The following is a 13,223-nucleotide window of genomic DNA, read 5'->3' on the forward strand; positions in this document are numbered from 1 at the left end:
TGAGACAGAGTCTCACTGTGTCACCTTGGTTTGAGTACCACAGCATCACGCTTCACAGCAACCTCAAACTCCTGGGCTCAAGTGATCCTCCTGCCTCAGACTCCTGAGTAGCTGAGAGTACAGGCACCCACCACAGTGCCCAGCTAGTTTTCTTCTATTTTTTAGTAGAGGTGGGGTATCATATTTGCTCAGGCTCATCTCGAACTTCTTGAGTTCAGGCAATCATGCACCTCCCTGAGTGCTACAGTTTAGGCATGAGCCACCACGCCTGGCTGTGATGGTCACACTTAAGACCATGACTCAAGCATTATAAAAGTGATCTATGTAACCAAAAATATTTGTACCACTGTAATGCTTTGAAAAATAAAGTTTAAAAAAGAAAGAAAAAGGGAACAGGAGTGTTTATCATTTTACATATTTCTTAGATACCTTTTAGTTTCACAAAAATATACACTTCTCATTTTTGTACCAAACTTTGTAATAATTCAAATCTTATATGGTTTTATGCATGTCTTTTCATATGATTTTTTTCTATTCACGTTTGCTTGCCTGCTTATTTACAATTATTATCACTTCCACTTGTTAAAAGTGAAACTTAAAATAGACCCACGATGTTGGTTCTTTTGTTAAATAAGAGTAAATATTAGCATATGGCAGATCTTGTCTTGACTAAACTGGATGAGGTTTAATCATGTAGAAGGAATTTGCCTCATTTTAAAAAAACTAGTTAAGGGCGGCACCTGTGGCTCAGTCGGTAAGGCGCTGGCCCCATGTACCGAGGCTGGCGGGTTCAAACCCGGCCCCAGTGGCCAAAACTGCAACCAAAAAATAGCCGGGCGTTGTGGCGGGCGCCTGTAGTCCCAGCTACTCGGGAGGCTGAGGCAAGAGAATCGCTTAAGCCCAGGAGTTGGAGGTTGCTGTGAGCTGTGTGAGGCCACGGCACTCTACCAAGGGCCATAAAGTGAAACTCTGTCTCTACAAAAAAAAAAAAACTAGTTAATTTGATCTTTTTGGGTTCATTAATGACTTTTTCTACCAAGAAAATCCTATGTTCTACTCCGCTTGTCAGTCTTGCTTGGATGAATGTGTGAAGCTGTATAGTTCTGTTTAAACACCAGAGGGTGCCAGAGATTCATGTTATATCTGTCATACTTCAGACTCAGAAGTGATAAATTTTATAGTATTTTGCCTATTTGTGAACCCTATTTAAACTGACTGGGTATGTAGTGATCATAAGCAATTAATATTGACATTTTGATTTAATGATGATAGATGGTTAAGTGTTTTTTTTAAAGAGCTCTGAAATATAGATGAATAATCCATATATATTATTTTTGGTAGTGAAAGTATTTTAACAGCTTAGAGGATAAGTTAAACTTTATCATATATAAATTTAGGTAACTCAGTGTTAACATCTTATGTAACTCATCATTTCATGTGTTTGAGAGTCTATTAGACTGAGCCTGCTGGCTCACCCATTCAATCCTAGAACTTTGTGAGGCTGAGGAGGGAGGATCACTTGAGCTGGGAGTTTGATACTAGACTAGACAACATGGTGAGACCCCATCTCTACAACTAAATATTTGGACAGATAGATAGAATAATTAGCTGGGCATGCTGGTATGTGCCCGTGTTTCCAGCTACTCAGGAAGCTGAGGCAAGAGTATCGTTTAAGCCCAGGAGTCGAGGTTACAGTGAATTATGATGACACTACTGCAGTCTGGCCTGGGTGACAGAGTAAGACTCTAAAAGCAAGCGAAAAACCTTCTAAAACTCAAAAGGTATAAGAGGGTATGAAGTGGAAAAAAGGATTTTCCCTCACTTTATCCTTTTGCTGTCTAGGTTCCCAGCCTTGAGCCAAGCCATGCTACTAATTTGTTGTGTATATTTCAAGATGTAGCTAGATAACATTCTTTTTATTTTTGGTACAGTGTACTTTATTGATGTCACATGACAAAAAAAGAATGTATGGACATAAAGACATAATCTTTTCAACACACTATACATAATTTTTTTTTAGAAACAGCATTTCTAATACTGTATTTCCCAGCTGGAGTGCAGTGGCACAGTCATGGCTCAGGGCAACTTGGAATTTCTGGGCTCACGTGTCTTCCAGCTGCTGCTTCTCCAGTAACTGCACTGTATGTGTGTTCCACCACACCTGGCTAATTTTTTTTAATTTTTCTTTTTCTCTTTCTCTTTGTCTTGTTTTTCCTCTTTCTCTTCCTCTTCTCTTTCTTTCTCGCTCTTTTTTGTTGTTGTTGTGATGAAGTTTAGCTATGTTGCCTAGGTTGGTCTTGAGCTCCTGGTCTCAAGCAAACCTTCCCCCTGTGCCTCCCAAAGTGCTGAGATTATAGGCATACACCACCATAAGAGGCTATGTTTTGCATTTTGGCTTTTACAACTTAATAGTAGTAAATCTGGGAGATTGTTCCATATCATACATAATTCATTGTGATCTGATATTTTTAACAAAGTTCTATAATACAATTTAGGTTGTTTCCATTGTTTTGTACTAGGAAAACAAAGCTGCAGTGATGATCATGTCACATAATTTTTAAAAAGAGTAATTTATTCATCTTAAATGGCTGGATAATGCCAAATTGGTTATTCTTTCAGCAACAAAGCTTAAGTAGCATATCTCCCTGTGTTCTGGTGAACTTTAAGAAACTGTTGCCAATCTAACAGGTGAAAAATTAATATCTTATTTTTCCATTATGAGTTGGGTAGAACATCTGAGTCATTTTTCTCTCTTTTTTTTTTTTTTTGGAGACAGAGTCTCAAGCCTGGGTAGAGTGCCATGGCGTCACAGCTCACAACAACCTCCAACTCAGGTTCAAGTGATCCTCTTGCCTCAGTTTTTCTATTTTTAGTTGAGACATGTTGTCACTTTTTGTTCAGGCTGGTCTCAAACTTTGTGAGCTCAAGCAATCCACCTGCCTCATCTTCCCCAAGTGCTTGGATTATAGACATAATTGTAATACTCAATATGTACTGATAATGTTTGTTATCATGTATATTGTATCTTATATCTCTTGTGCTTGCAGAAGTCAAATCTAATTTGAGTATTACAATTTTAATAGTTTTTTCCTTTCTTAAGAGGTTTAAGTTTTTTGACATCCTCTACAGATAAAGCTTTGATAGCTAAAAGATAAGAAAACAAGGAGAGCAGAAGACTAGAACAGGAAGGGAATAGCCTGAGCATGGGCGAGCATCAGTACAAGCTGTGGGTCATGGGAGAGGGGAGAGTGCTAAAATGGAGTCATCACCTGGAAGGGCTTGAATGTCAGGTTGAGTTCAGGGGAACATAAATGGTTTTTGAGAAGGAAAGTAAAGTGATTGACTCTACTTTAGAAGAAATTAGTGTACTGCTATTACAGGTGTTGAGGGTGGAAGATATTTAAGAAGGCAGGCATGAGCAATGTTCAGCTTTTTCAAAAGCTGAAGAATTAGATTAGTTTCAGATGCTAGAATGCAAGGCATTTTTGATATATGAGTGATATTTTTGTAAGTTTTGCATAGTACTCTACTACATTTCCTAGAATCTTTATTTAAAAGGCTTTTTTTTTACTAGGGCAATATTCAGTGTGTTTTTTCTGATATCTTTTAAAACAAAACAGATTGTCTTTTACTTTCATCAAAAAACACTTAATCAGGAGACTGAGGCAGGAGGATCCATTGAAGTCATGAGTTTGAGATTAGCCTGAACAAAGCGAGACCCCCATCTATCAAAAGTAGAGAAAATTAGCTAGGGCCAGATGCAGTGGCTCACGCCTGTAATCTTAGCACTCTGGGAGGCCAAGGTAAGTGGATTGAGCTCAGAAGATTGAGACCAGCATGAGCAAGAGTGAGACCCCATCTCTATTAGGAAAAAAAAAAAAAAAAAAACGCCGAGTAGTCCCAGCTGCTTGGGAGGCTAAGGCAAGAAGATCCCTTAACCCTAGGAGTTGGAGGTTGCTGTGAGCTATGATGCCATGGCACTCACTCTACCTACGGCAACAGGGTGAGACTGTGGCTCAGAAAAAAATAAAAGAAAGAAAGAGTTAGTTGGGCATGGTGATACATGCCTGTAGTCCCAGCTATTTGGAAGGCTGAGGCAGGAGGATGACTTGAGGCCAGGAGTTTGAGGTTGCAGTGACGTACAATGTTGCCACTGCATTCTACCCAAGATGACAGAATAAGACTTTGTCTCAAAAAAAACGAAAAGATTGCATCAGACTAGAAAACTTGAAGACTTGGTTCAGCAGTTTTTGCTTTCGGCTCCTTTAAAATTGAAAGCAGACCATCATCACAAATATCCCTCAATATGAAATCCTTTATTACTGTCCTGGTCTTACTGATAATGCTGCTAAAACACTGTGTTGTCTTTGCTTTCCTTCAGTTAGCCTTCTTTCTTAGTTTTAAATGACTTAGGTGTTGTTTATTGTGGTACCTTTTCCTCTTAGTATGGGGTCCTTCTCTACTCCTCTGCCATCTGTAACCATGGTAACTGGCCACTGTACTAGAAGGAGCTGTGTTCAGCTTGGGGCCAGATAAAAGGAGGGATGGCAGGCAAGAAAATCTTATTGGGCATTTAGTTCTTTGCTTATTTACAGGGAAATAAATAAGATTTATTTATTTATTATTTATTTATTTGCAAGATTCTGAAAGACATGGGACTATCTCCTCATTGAATTCTGTTTAGTTCTAGTGCCATGCTAGGTACTGAGAGTAAGTAAGCCTGGTACTGGTTTCTGCAGCCTGTGTGTGAGGTGTCAACAGGGGCTGTAAAGGAACACTGCAAGAGAAGCAAGGTGCAATTTACAGGGACCTATGCACTTGGCATTCATCTGAAATTACAGGCACTCAACGTTGTATGTTTGTACATGTGTGTAAAGGCCATGTGGAGTTACCTTTAATAACTCCAGTTTTATTTTAAAAGAAGGACAAAGTTATATGTGTAAACTTTATTTTCCTCTATCTCATTTTTAGTTTCCTTAAATGTTCATTTATGTGATTTTTGATGTCACTAATCATTTTGATTAGGTAATCTCTGTATATAGTACAACATTCAAAAGTTAGAAGGGGGCATAAGGTAACAAAGTCTGTCTTCTTCCTGTCCCTGCTTTTCTATTTCCCTCTCCAGAGGAGAATTTCTCATGTGTCTTTGCAAGGATACATTATGCCCACATAAGCTTGAATATATGAAAGGTGTAATCTCTTTGTTTTGTGTTAGTCCAAAGAGAGTTGCCTCATGGTGGTTGAGAGAGACCTTAGAGTTATTCATTTTGGTTTTTTGTAGGAGGAGACTGAGTCCCAAAGATGTTAAAAGTAACAGGTTAGGGTTCTGTTTTGAAGTGAACTAACTTTTCACTGATGTTTACTTGGTCTTTTAAAAATATTTTTTATTCAGGCCCTTTAAAAGTTTTTTTTTTTTTTAAACTCAGATTTTGGTCTGTGTTTTTTGGCTTGTAATTCCTACTATCTTACACTTTATTTATTTATTTGCAGTTTTTGGCCTGGCCGGGTTCAAACCCGCCACCACCTGTATATGGGGCCGGCGCCCTACTCCTTTGAGCCACAAGTGCCGCCCTATCTTACACTTTAGACGTTTAAATGTTTAATATTTAAGGGCGGCGCCTGTGGCTCAAAGGGACAGGGCGCCAGTCCCATATGCTGGAGGTGGTGGGTTCAAACCCAGCCTCGGCCAAAAAAAACCACACACACACACAAAAAAAAAAAATACAGGAGAGTAAATGTTTAATATTTAAATCTAGATGTACTAATTTGTTTACACAGGTAGCAAGGTGATACTCAGAGCCGTTCTCAGCATCCCGTGTCTCTCACAATACTTTTGTGACATTTTTTTCTTTTTATACTGCATGTTTCATTTGGGGGTTTGAGAGATTACTTTCTTATTTTTTTCTTTTCCCTGTTGCACAGACATACTTTTTTTTTTTTATAACAGTGAATAGTTACGCATTTAGGATTAGCCAACTGGACTGGGTTTACATGATCCCAGTTTAGCTGGGAGTCAGACATATGCCTTCTTCCCTGCTTTAAGACTGAGGACGATATTGACCTTGTCCGCGTCAGTATCACACTTGCAGCGTCTTTATGGGTGGGTTGATCTGATGCTTGTTGGCTTTGACATCCGCAGTGAACACACGTGTACTATTGGCGTCTATCTTCTTTGTCGCCAACTCAGTTGTTGGGGGAATTTGACCATGGCTTAGTGGTCAAGGTTGTTTTTTCTGGGGGCACTCTATTGAGAATATTTGGGTTGCCTTCGGTGCTGCAGTATCTTCAGGCGCCAGGAGGCGAGTGATGTACGGATCTTCTTTTTTGACTGTGACTGCGGAGGCCTTTCAGCTCTGCCTTCTCGGCCTTGAAACACGTTGGTTTGCTTCGGCTTGGGAGGGGCAGGAACTTCACTTCTTCACTGCGTATCTTATGAAAAGGCAACATACGTTTTAATGTTGAGCTTTTGTTACTCTGTTCAGATGGTAAGATTATTGTGCTTTCTCTCCACTTCCGATAGGCGTGTCTAGCTCTTTCATCTCTTATGCTGTAATGCTCTAATGCTCTCGACTGTTTTTTTATTTATTTATTTTTTAGAAGGCAAAGTCTCACTGCATTGCTATAAGTAGAGGGCTCTGCTTACGCACAACATCTTTAAACTCTTGGGCTCAAGTGATCCTCTAGCTTCAGCTTCCTGAATAGCTGGGACTACTGGCACCCGCCGCAACACCTGGCTAGTTTTCTTTTCTTTCTTTCTTTTTTTTTTTTTTTTTCTATTTTTGGTAGGGACAGAGTCTGGCTCTTATTCAGGATGGTCTGGTACCCCGTACCCAGTCTCTCCCCACACCTGGGCCTCCCAGAGTGCCAGGATTGCAGGCGTGAGTCATTGCACAAGGCCCCTACTATATTATTTTAAAAAGTTGAACGGTAGAGGCCTGCGTTTTTTGAGTATTTGACAATTATAACCTATTTTCCTTTTCTGTGCACAAATGCCTTACAACAGTGAAGTTTGTAATTTAAATCTATTGATATGAAACCACATGATGTATCATTTGGCCCACGCAGTAAAGATAACTATCTTTTTTTATATAATCCTGTTTGTGTAAATTATGTTTTACATTGTATGAATTATACCCAGTAAAGTGCTTGTTAATACATAAGGTGATAAGGATGCCGTGAGGGAATTTTAGTATTTCTTTTCGCTCTCTTCTGTACCCTTACATATATGTACTCATCTTAGTTCTGTGCGTGTTACTAGTTCTGTTAGTTAAAAACAATTGTTTAATTTCCCTGGTGCAAACAAGGATCCCAATCATATTTTGTGTTTTATACATACATTCTTTACTATATTGTGTATGTATGAGTGTATATGTACATGTATGTGTAATTTTACATTTTATATATAATCCCTTTATAGCCAATTACAATTTAGTGAACTCAATTGGTACAGATGAAGCACATCAAGAGTATGAAGCAGAAAAACAAAACAGAAAACAACCAAAGAAAAGAAAAATAAAACTAATTTTAACTATTTGGTTTCAGAATGGCTAGTTGAGTAAGCAGACTTCTTCTCTATGTGGATGCTGACCTTTAGGACCAGGGACTTTCTGTTGTTCCTCAATGGAATGTTGGAGTGTACTGGGAAATATGAGAGACTTGGATAAAAACAAAGATGTCTGTTTTTCTTTGTCTTTCATTATAGAGGATTTCTGAATGAATTAGAGCAACTCCAAATGCCTGTAGGTGTATCTCATTTACCAAATTGAGAGAGGGAAAGATGTGTCCTAGCAAACTTGCTTCTGATTCATATTTCTGATATTAGGTGTACTCTAGTGGCTAGGGATACTAATTAGTTTTAAAGGTGTATAGGGAAAGATAGTTGTAGGATAATATTTAGAAATAAACATATCGTACATCAAATACACAAAGTGAATTCAGTGTGAGTTTAAAATGACTTGCTTTTCTTCCAGAAGCTTAAAGGACCTGGACTCCCCTAAGCTACATGCAAAGTTGACTTCCTTGAAGTTATAAATTCCTTAAACCATTTCTCTAAAACTGTACACCCCGTAAAACCTAAAATCAAAGGGCATGCCGCCCTTCCTCAAAAATACCAACCAAAGTGTTAATTTATGTTAACATATTGTCAAAAATCTATAAATACTCTACCCTAAAAAAAAAACACAGTCATTACTTCATACTAAACTAAGTAAATACTTAAAAATATTTTTCCATTAACTCTGTTCCCCTGTAACTACTTTCTTCTTTATAATTTTGTTTACACACCTACCCAAAAATTAGTCAATGTTTAAAAAAAAGTTTACTACAAAAGTAATTTTATTAATGTAATAAAATATTTCCTTTTTAATTAATTTCAAATAAAGTAATAATAAAAATAACAAATAATAAATTAAGTATGTACATAACTAAAAAAATAAACCCCTAAATAAAAATCTTCACTACATGCCATCTCATCTCGTGTAGTCCATTTCTTAACTTAATAATTACAAAAACAAGTTTACTCCCACAACAAAACTACTGTTCGCTCATATCTCCAGTCATACAACAGATAGCCATTCTTCAACTCTCTTCTTGATTGGATGAATTAAGCAAAGTAATGCCATTAGTGATAAAGAGAAATCTCTGATTCTTTTGCTTTCTGAAACCAGTCATTCTCTCATATACATCACCACCACCAAAACCTATACTTTCTTTTCTGTTAGAGATGAAGATGACATCAATGATGTGACTTCCATGGCAGGGCTCAACCTCAGTGAAGAAAACGCCTGCATCTTAACCACAAACTCTGTGGTTGGCACACTCATTCAGTCTTGTAAAGATGAACCATTTCTTTTCATTGGAGCTCTACAAAAGAGAATTTTAGATATTGGTAAGTCTAGAGTTATGATCATCAGCTAACTGATAGAAATGTCTTTTTGAGGATAAATGTTACCATAAGAGACAGTCTAGGTTGGTTGTTCAGTAACTCTGAAGCTTAAAAAAATAAGGCTCTAGAAATAATCAAGATTTCATGGGTATTATAGAAGGAAGTATTTTATTGTAAAAATTATTACTGTGACTTAAATCATATAACCTGTGGTTTGAATTTAAATAAAAGAAATTCATATTTTATTAATATTTCATTCTTTTTGGTTTTTTTTTTTTTTTTTGAGACAGAGTCTCACTCACCCTGGGGTTGAGTGCTATGACATCATAGCTCACAGCAACCTCAGACTCTTGGACTCAAGAGATTGTCTTGCTTCAGCCTCCTAAGAAACTGGGACTACAGGCGACCATCACAACACCCATTTTTTTTTTTTTTTTAAGAGATAGGATTTCACTCTTGCTAAGGCTGGTCTTGAACTCCTGTGCTCAGACAATCTGCCCACCTTCCCCACCCCCCACCTTCCTACTCTATCCCCCACCTCCCCATCCCACCCCCGCTGCCTTGGCCTCCTAGTGTGCTGAGATTACCGGCATGAGCTTATTCATGTTTCTTGATGGGAGAAAAGTTGAGTGTATTTTTACATGAATATATAATATACTCTTTTTTCTGTCCTATTCTTTCCTCAGTTGGCCTTTAGTCATGCATGTATCCAAATATTTATTTATGTTACATGTTTGTATTTATGAACTATAGAAACAGCCAATTAGAGCCAAGTCTCTTTTTCCTTGTCTTTACTGTGAAATTTAAAGCCATCCTCATTTTCTTTTGTTTTATTTATTTATTTATTTTTGAGACAGAGTCTGATGTCACCCTCTGTAGAGTGCTGTAGCATCACAGCTCACAGCAACCTCAAACTCTTGGGCATAAGTGATTCTCTTGCCCTCAGCCTCCCAAGTAGCTAGGACTACAGGAGCCCACCACAGCGCCCAGCTATTTTTGTTGTTGTTGTTGTTGTAGTTGTCATTGTTGTTTGGCAGGACCGGGCAGAGTTTGAACTGGATTCAAACCCACTAGCCTGGTGTATGTGGCTGGTGCTCCAGCCGCTGACCTACAGGCGTCGAGCCTATTTTATTTTGTTTTAATTTTTTATTTTTTTGAGACAAAGTCTCACTTTGTTGCCCTCTGTAGAGTGCTGTGCCATCGTAGCTCACAGCAACCTCAGACTCTTGGGCTCAAGTGATTCTCTTGCTCCCAGCTTCCCAAGTAACTGGGACTACAGGTGCCCGCCACAACGCCTAGCTACTTTTTTTAGAGACAGGGTCTTTATCTGGCTCCGGCTGGTCTCGAACTCCGGAGCTTAAGCAGTCCACCTGCTTCAGCCTCCCAGAGTGCTAGAGTTACAGGTGTCCAGCTCCTCCTGTCTTTATTTTAGAAGAACTGAATTAAAATCTTAGGTTTTTCTCTACATCTAATAGTACACTTGTTAGGTAGCTGCAGTATATGAAAGAAAATGGGAGAGAACATACTAGTGCTGTTTTGCACCAAGCGGCTTTTAATTATTGTTTGATTCTAAATTTATAGTAATGTGGAAGACCGCAATCTCCCCAAATTAAGTAAAAAAAGAGACAAATTGGAGAGAGATTTGGTGGGGGGGGGGGCACACTAGAGTCTCAGTCTCTTGCCCTATCTAGAGTGCCATGGTGTCAGCCTAGCTTATGGCAACCTCAGATTCCTGAGTTCAAGCAATTCTCCTGCTTTAGCTTCCCAAGTAGGTGGGACTACAGGTGCCTGCCACCACACCCAGCCAATTTTTCTGTGTTCAGTAGAAACCTGGTTTTGTCTTGCTCAGGTCAAGTTGCTCTTGAACTCTTGAGCTCAAGGGATTCTCCCGCCTTGGCCTCCTAGACCAGCTTCCCATCCTGACTTTTTTTATTAATGAATTTTTCCTTCTCTTGGCCCTTCTTACTTCTGAATTATCTAAGCTTTTTTTAAAAAAAGTAAGATGGGCGGGGTCTGTAGCTCACTGGGTAGGGCACCAGCCACATACACCAAGGCTGGCAGGTTCAAATCCAGCCCGGGCCAGCTAAAACAGTGACAACTGCAATAAAAAAATAGCTGGGCATTGTGGTGGGCCTCTGTAGTCCCAGCTACCTGGGAAGCTGAAGCAAGAGAATGTTTGAGCCCAAGATTTTGAGTTTGCTATGAGCTGTGATGCCACAGCACTCTACCCAGGGCGACAGCTTGAGACTCTATCTCAAAAAAGAAAGGGAAGACTATAGAGTGAATGGAATTATGTATGTAGGAATGTTTTCCATGTATAAATAAAATTCTGTCTTTATAGAATATATCAGAACTAAAGCTATTCCTTAAAAACAGAAATTACAGGTGGGACATGGTAGCTCACGCCTATAATAATCCTGGCATTCCAGAGGCCAAGTTAAGGGGATACCTTCAGCTCAGGAGTTGGAGACTGAGCAAAAGTGAGACCTCCATCTCTACTAAAAATAGAAAAATTAGGGGGGTGTTGTGGCAGGCACTTGTAGTTGTAGCTACTCAGGAGGCTGAGGCAAGAGGATCACTTGAACCTGGGAGTTTGAGGGTGCTGTGAGCTAAGTTGTTGCCATAGCACTCTAGCTTGGGTGACGGAGTAAGACTGTCTCAAAAACAAGCAAACAAAATTACCAATTTAAATAAAATTTTTTTTTTGGGGGGGGGAGGATTTTTCTGTTTAAACAATGTTAGGAGATTAAATGCTAATTTTTTTATCTGATTACCTAAATTGTACAGACATTCAGTAAAATCACATGACTAGAATTCATGGACCACCTAGATTTCCTTAATCAATTATGTTGAATTTGTTAAAAATGTTTTATCTGAAAGTAGGAATTTTTTCTATAGTATTTAACTTTGGAACTTTAAGGTGTGCTTTATTACCAGCATAGTGAAAGTATTAGAACATTTAGTTGTTACTAAGCCCCCAAATGGTTTAATGCCAGTACTCATTTATTTTTAATATTTTTAAAGTGTGAATTTTTTGCTGGATGATTTACCTGTTTTATAAATGCATATTGAATTTTTTAAAAGATTCTCCTCAAACTAAATATTTTTAAATGCTTATTTTCTTTCATTTAATTGTGAAATAGCATGTCATTCCCTCTCTACCCTATCTCTAGTTGTAATTTTAATTATTGGAATGTTTTGAAATTTCCCTGTCTTTTCTCTTAACAGGCTGCATTTGTTTATGTTGTACGTTTTAATAAAGTAGATTTGATTTTTGTAGTATTACTTTTCCTGCTTGAATCTAAGATTGGAGAGGAATTGTTTTACTACAAAGTAATGAATTCCATTTTGAAGGCTTGATTTAGAAGAGATTCAATGATTTTATATTTTCCTATTTGGTTTTATTATATAATAATGTCGAAGAATGTATTAAGGACTTGTTGACTTTTAATTACAGCATATTTCTGCTGTAGTCATTCACCCTTTAATGAGACTGATGCATATATTAGATAAATTAGAAGAGAAAATCAAACAATATTTCAAAAATTTCTGTGTTGATGTTAAAAACAATCATAGTAGTGCTTTTAAAATTCATTTAAATTAGACTATCCTATTACCTATATATTTTCATGTTCAGGCATCTGTTCATACAGTGTTTTCACTGTGCCTGAGCAATACTATTTAAATACTGATAAGGTTAGTTTATAAATGAGTTTTCTCTGATTTTGTGGTGTAAATTGTTTTCTTGAAACTTCCTAGTTAGCAGAGGAAGAAAAGAAATTTTGGTTTATTTATGGAAAGCAATCTAGTGAGAGAGAAGTTATTTAAATAGGTGGGTGAAATGATGAGGCTATGAACTCCTTTCAACTTGTAATTGATTACCAGATCAATTTATCAAAACATGAATTAGTTCTAAATAAGCACAATTAGTAATGGACAAAAAAGAATATTGGTATGTCTTGTAGACAGGCATTAACAGAGATTCATAATCTGAATTCATTGAAATAAATGTTATAAATTGTTAACAGTGTCAAACAGGGCAAAATGTAATTTTCTATTTTTTTAATTACTAAAATTAACAGAATACGGCACTAATTTCTGCAGTTACCATTTTCCTCCCTGAACACTAGACTTGATTTGTGTTCTTATTAACTTTGTCCTATAAATGACCTTGCAAGGAGAATGATTCTAGAGGCTAAGTGAAACAATGTCTATATTTTCTGAGGCTTCAGGCTAGGTTTTATTAATGTAATGTCTAAGATCTTTGAAGTTGTGACTTTACCAGGAAAATCATAATCTCCAAACCTTTATTCATAATGGGTATGACTTCCAGGGGGAA

At 37.7% G+C, this 13,223-nt stretch overlaps 1 protein-coding gene across 1 annotated transcript in view; it reads left to right on the forward strand.

Moving 5' to 3' along the window:
- TAF4B (TATA-box binding protein associated factor 4b) overlaps positions 1-13,223 on the forward strand; it is a 121,304-nt gene that overhangs the window by 42,155 nt on the left and 65,926 nt on the right. Inside the window, exon 11 of the mRNA XM_053571933.1 lies at positions 8,721-8,887. Within this exon, the coding sequence (XP_053427908.1) occupies positions 8,721-8,887 (167 nt within the window). The remainder of the gene's footprint in view (positions 1-8,720; positions 8,888-13,223) is intronic.

This window comes from Nycticebus coucang, chromosome 19 (genome assembly GCF_027406575.1).
Source record: "Nycticebus coucang isolate mNycCou1 chromosome 19, mNycCou1.pri, whole genome shotgun sequence".
NCBI classification, from domain to species: Eukaryota; Metazoa; Chordata; class Mammalia; order Primates; family Lorisidae; genus Nycticebus; species Nycticebus coucang.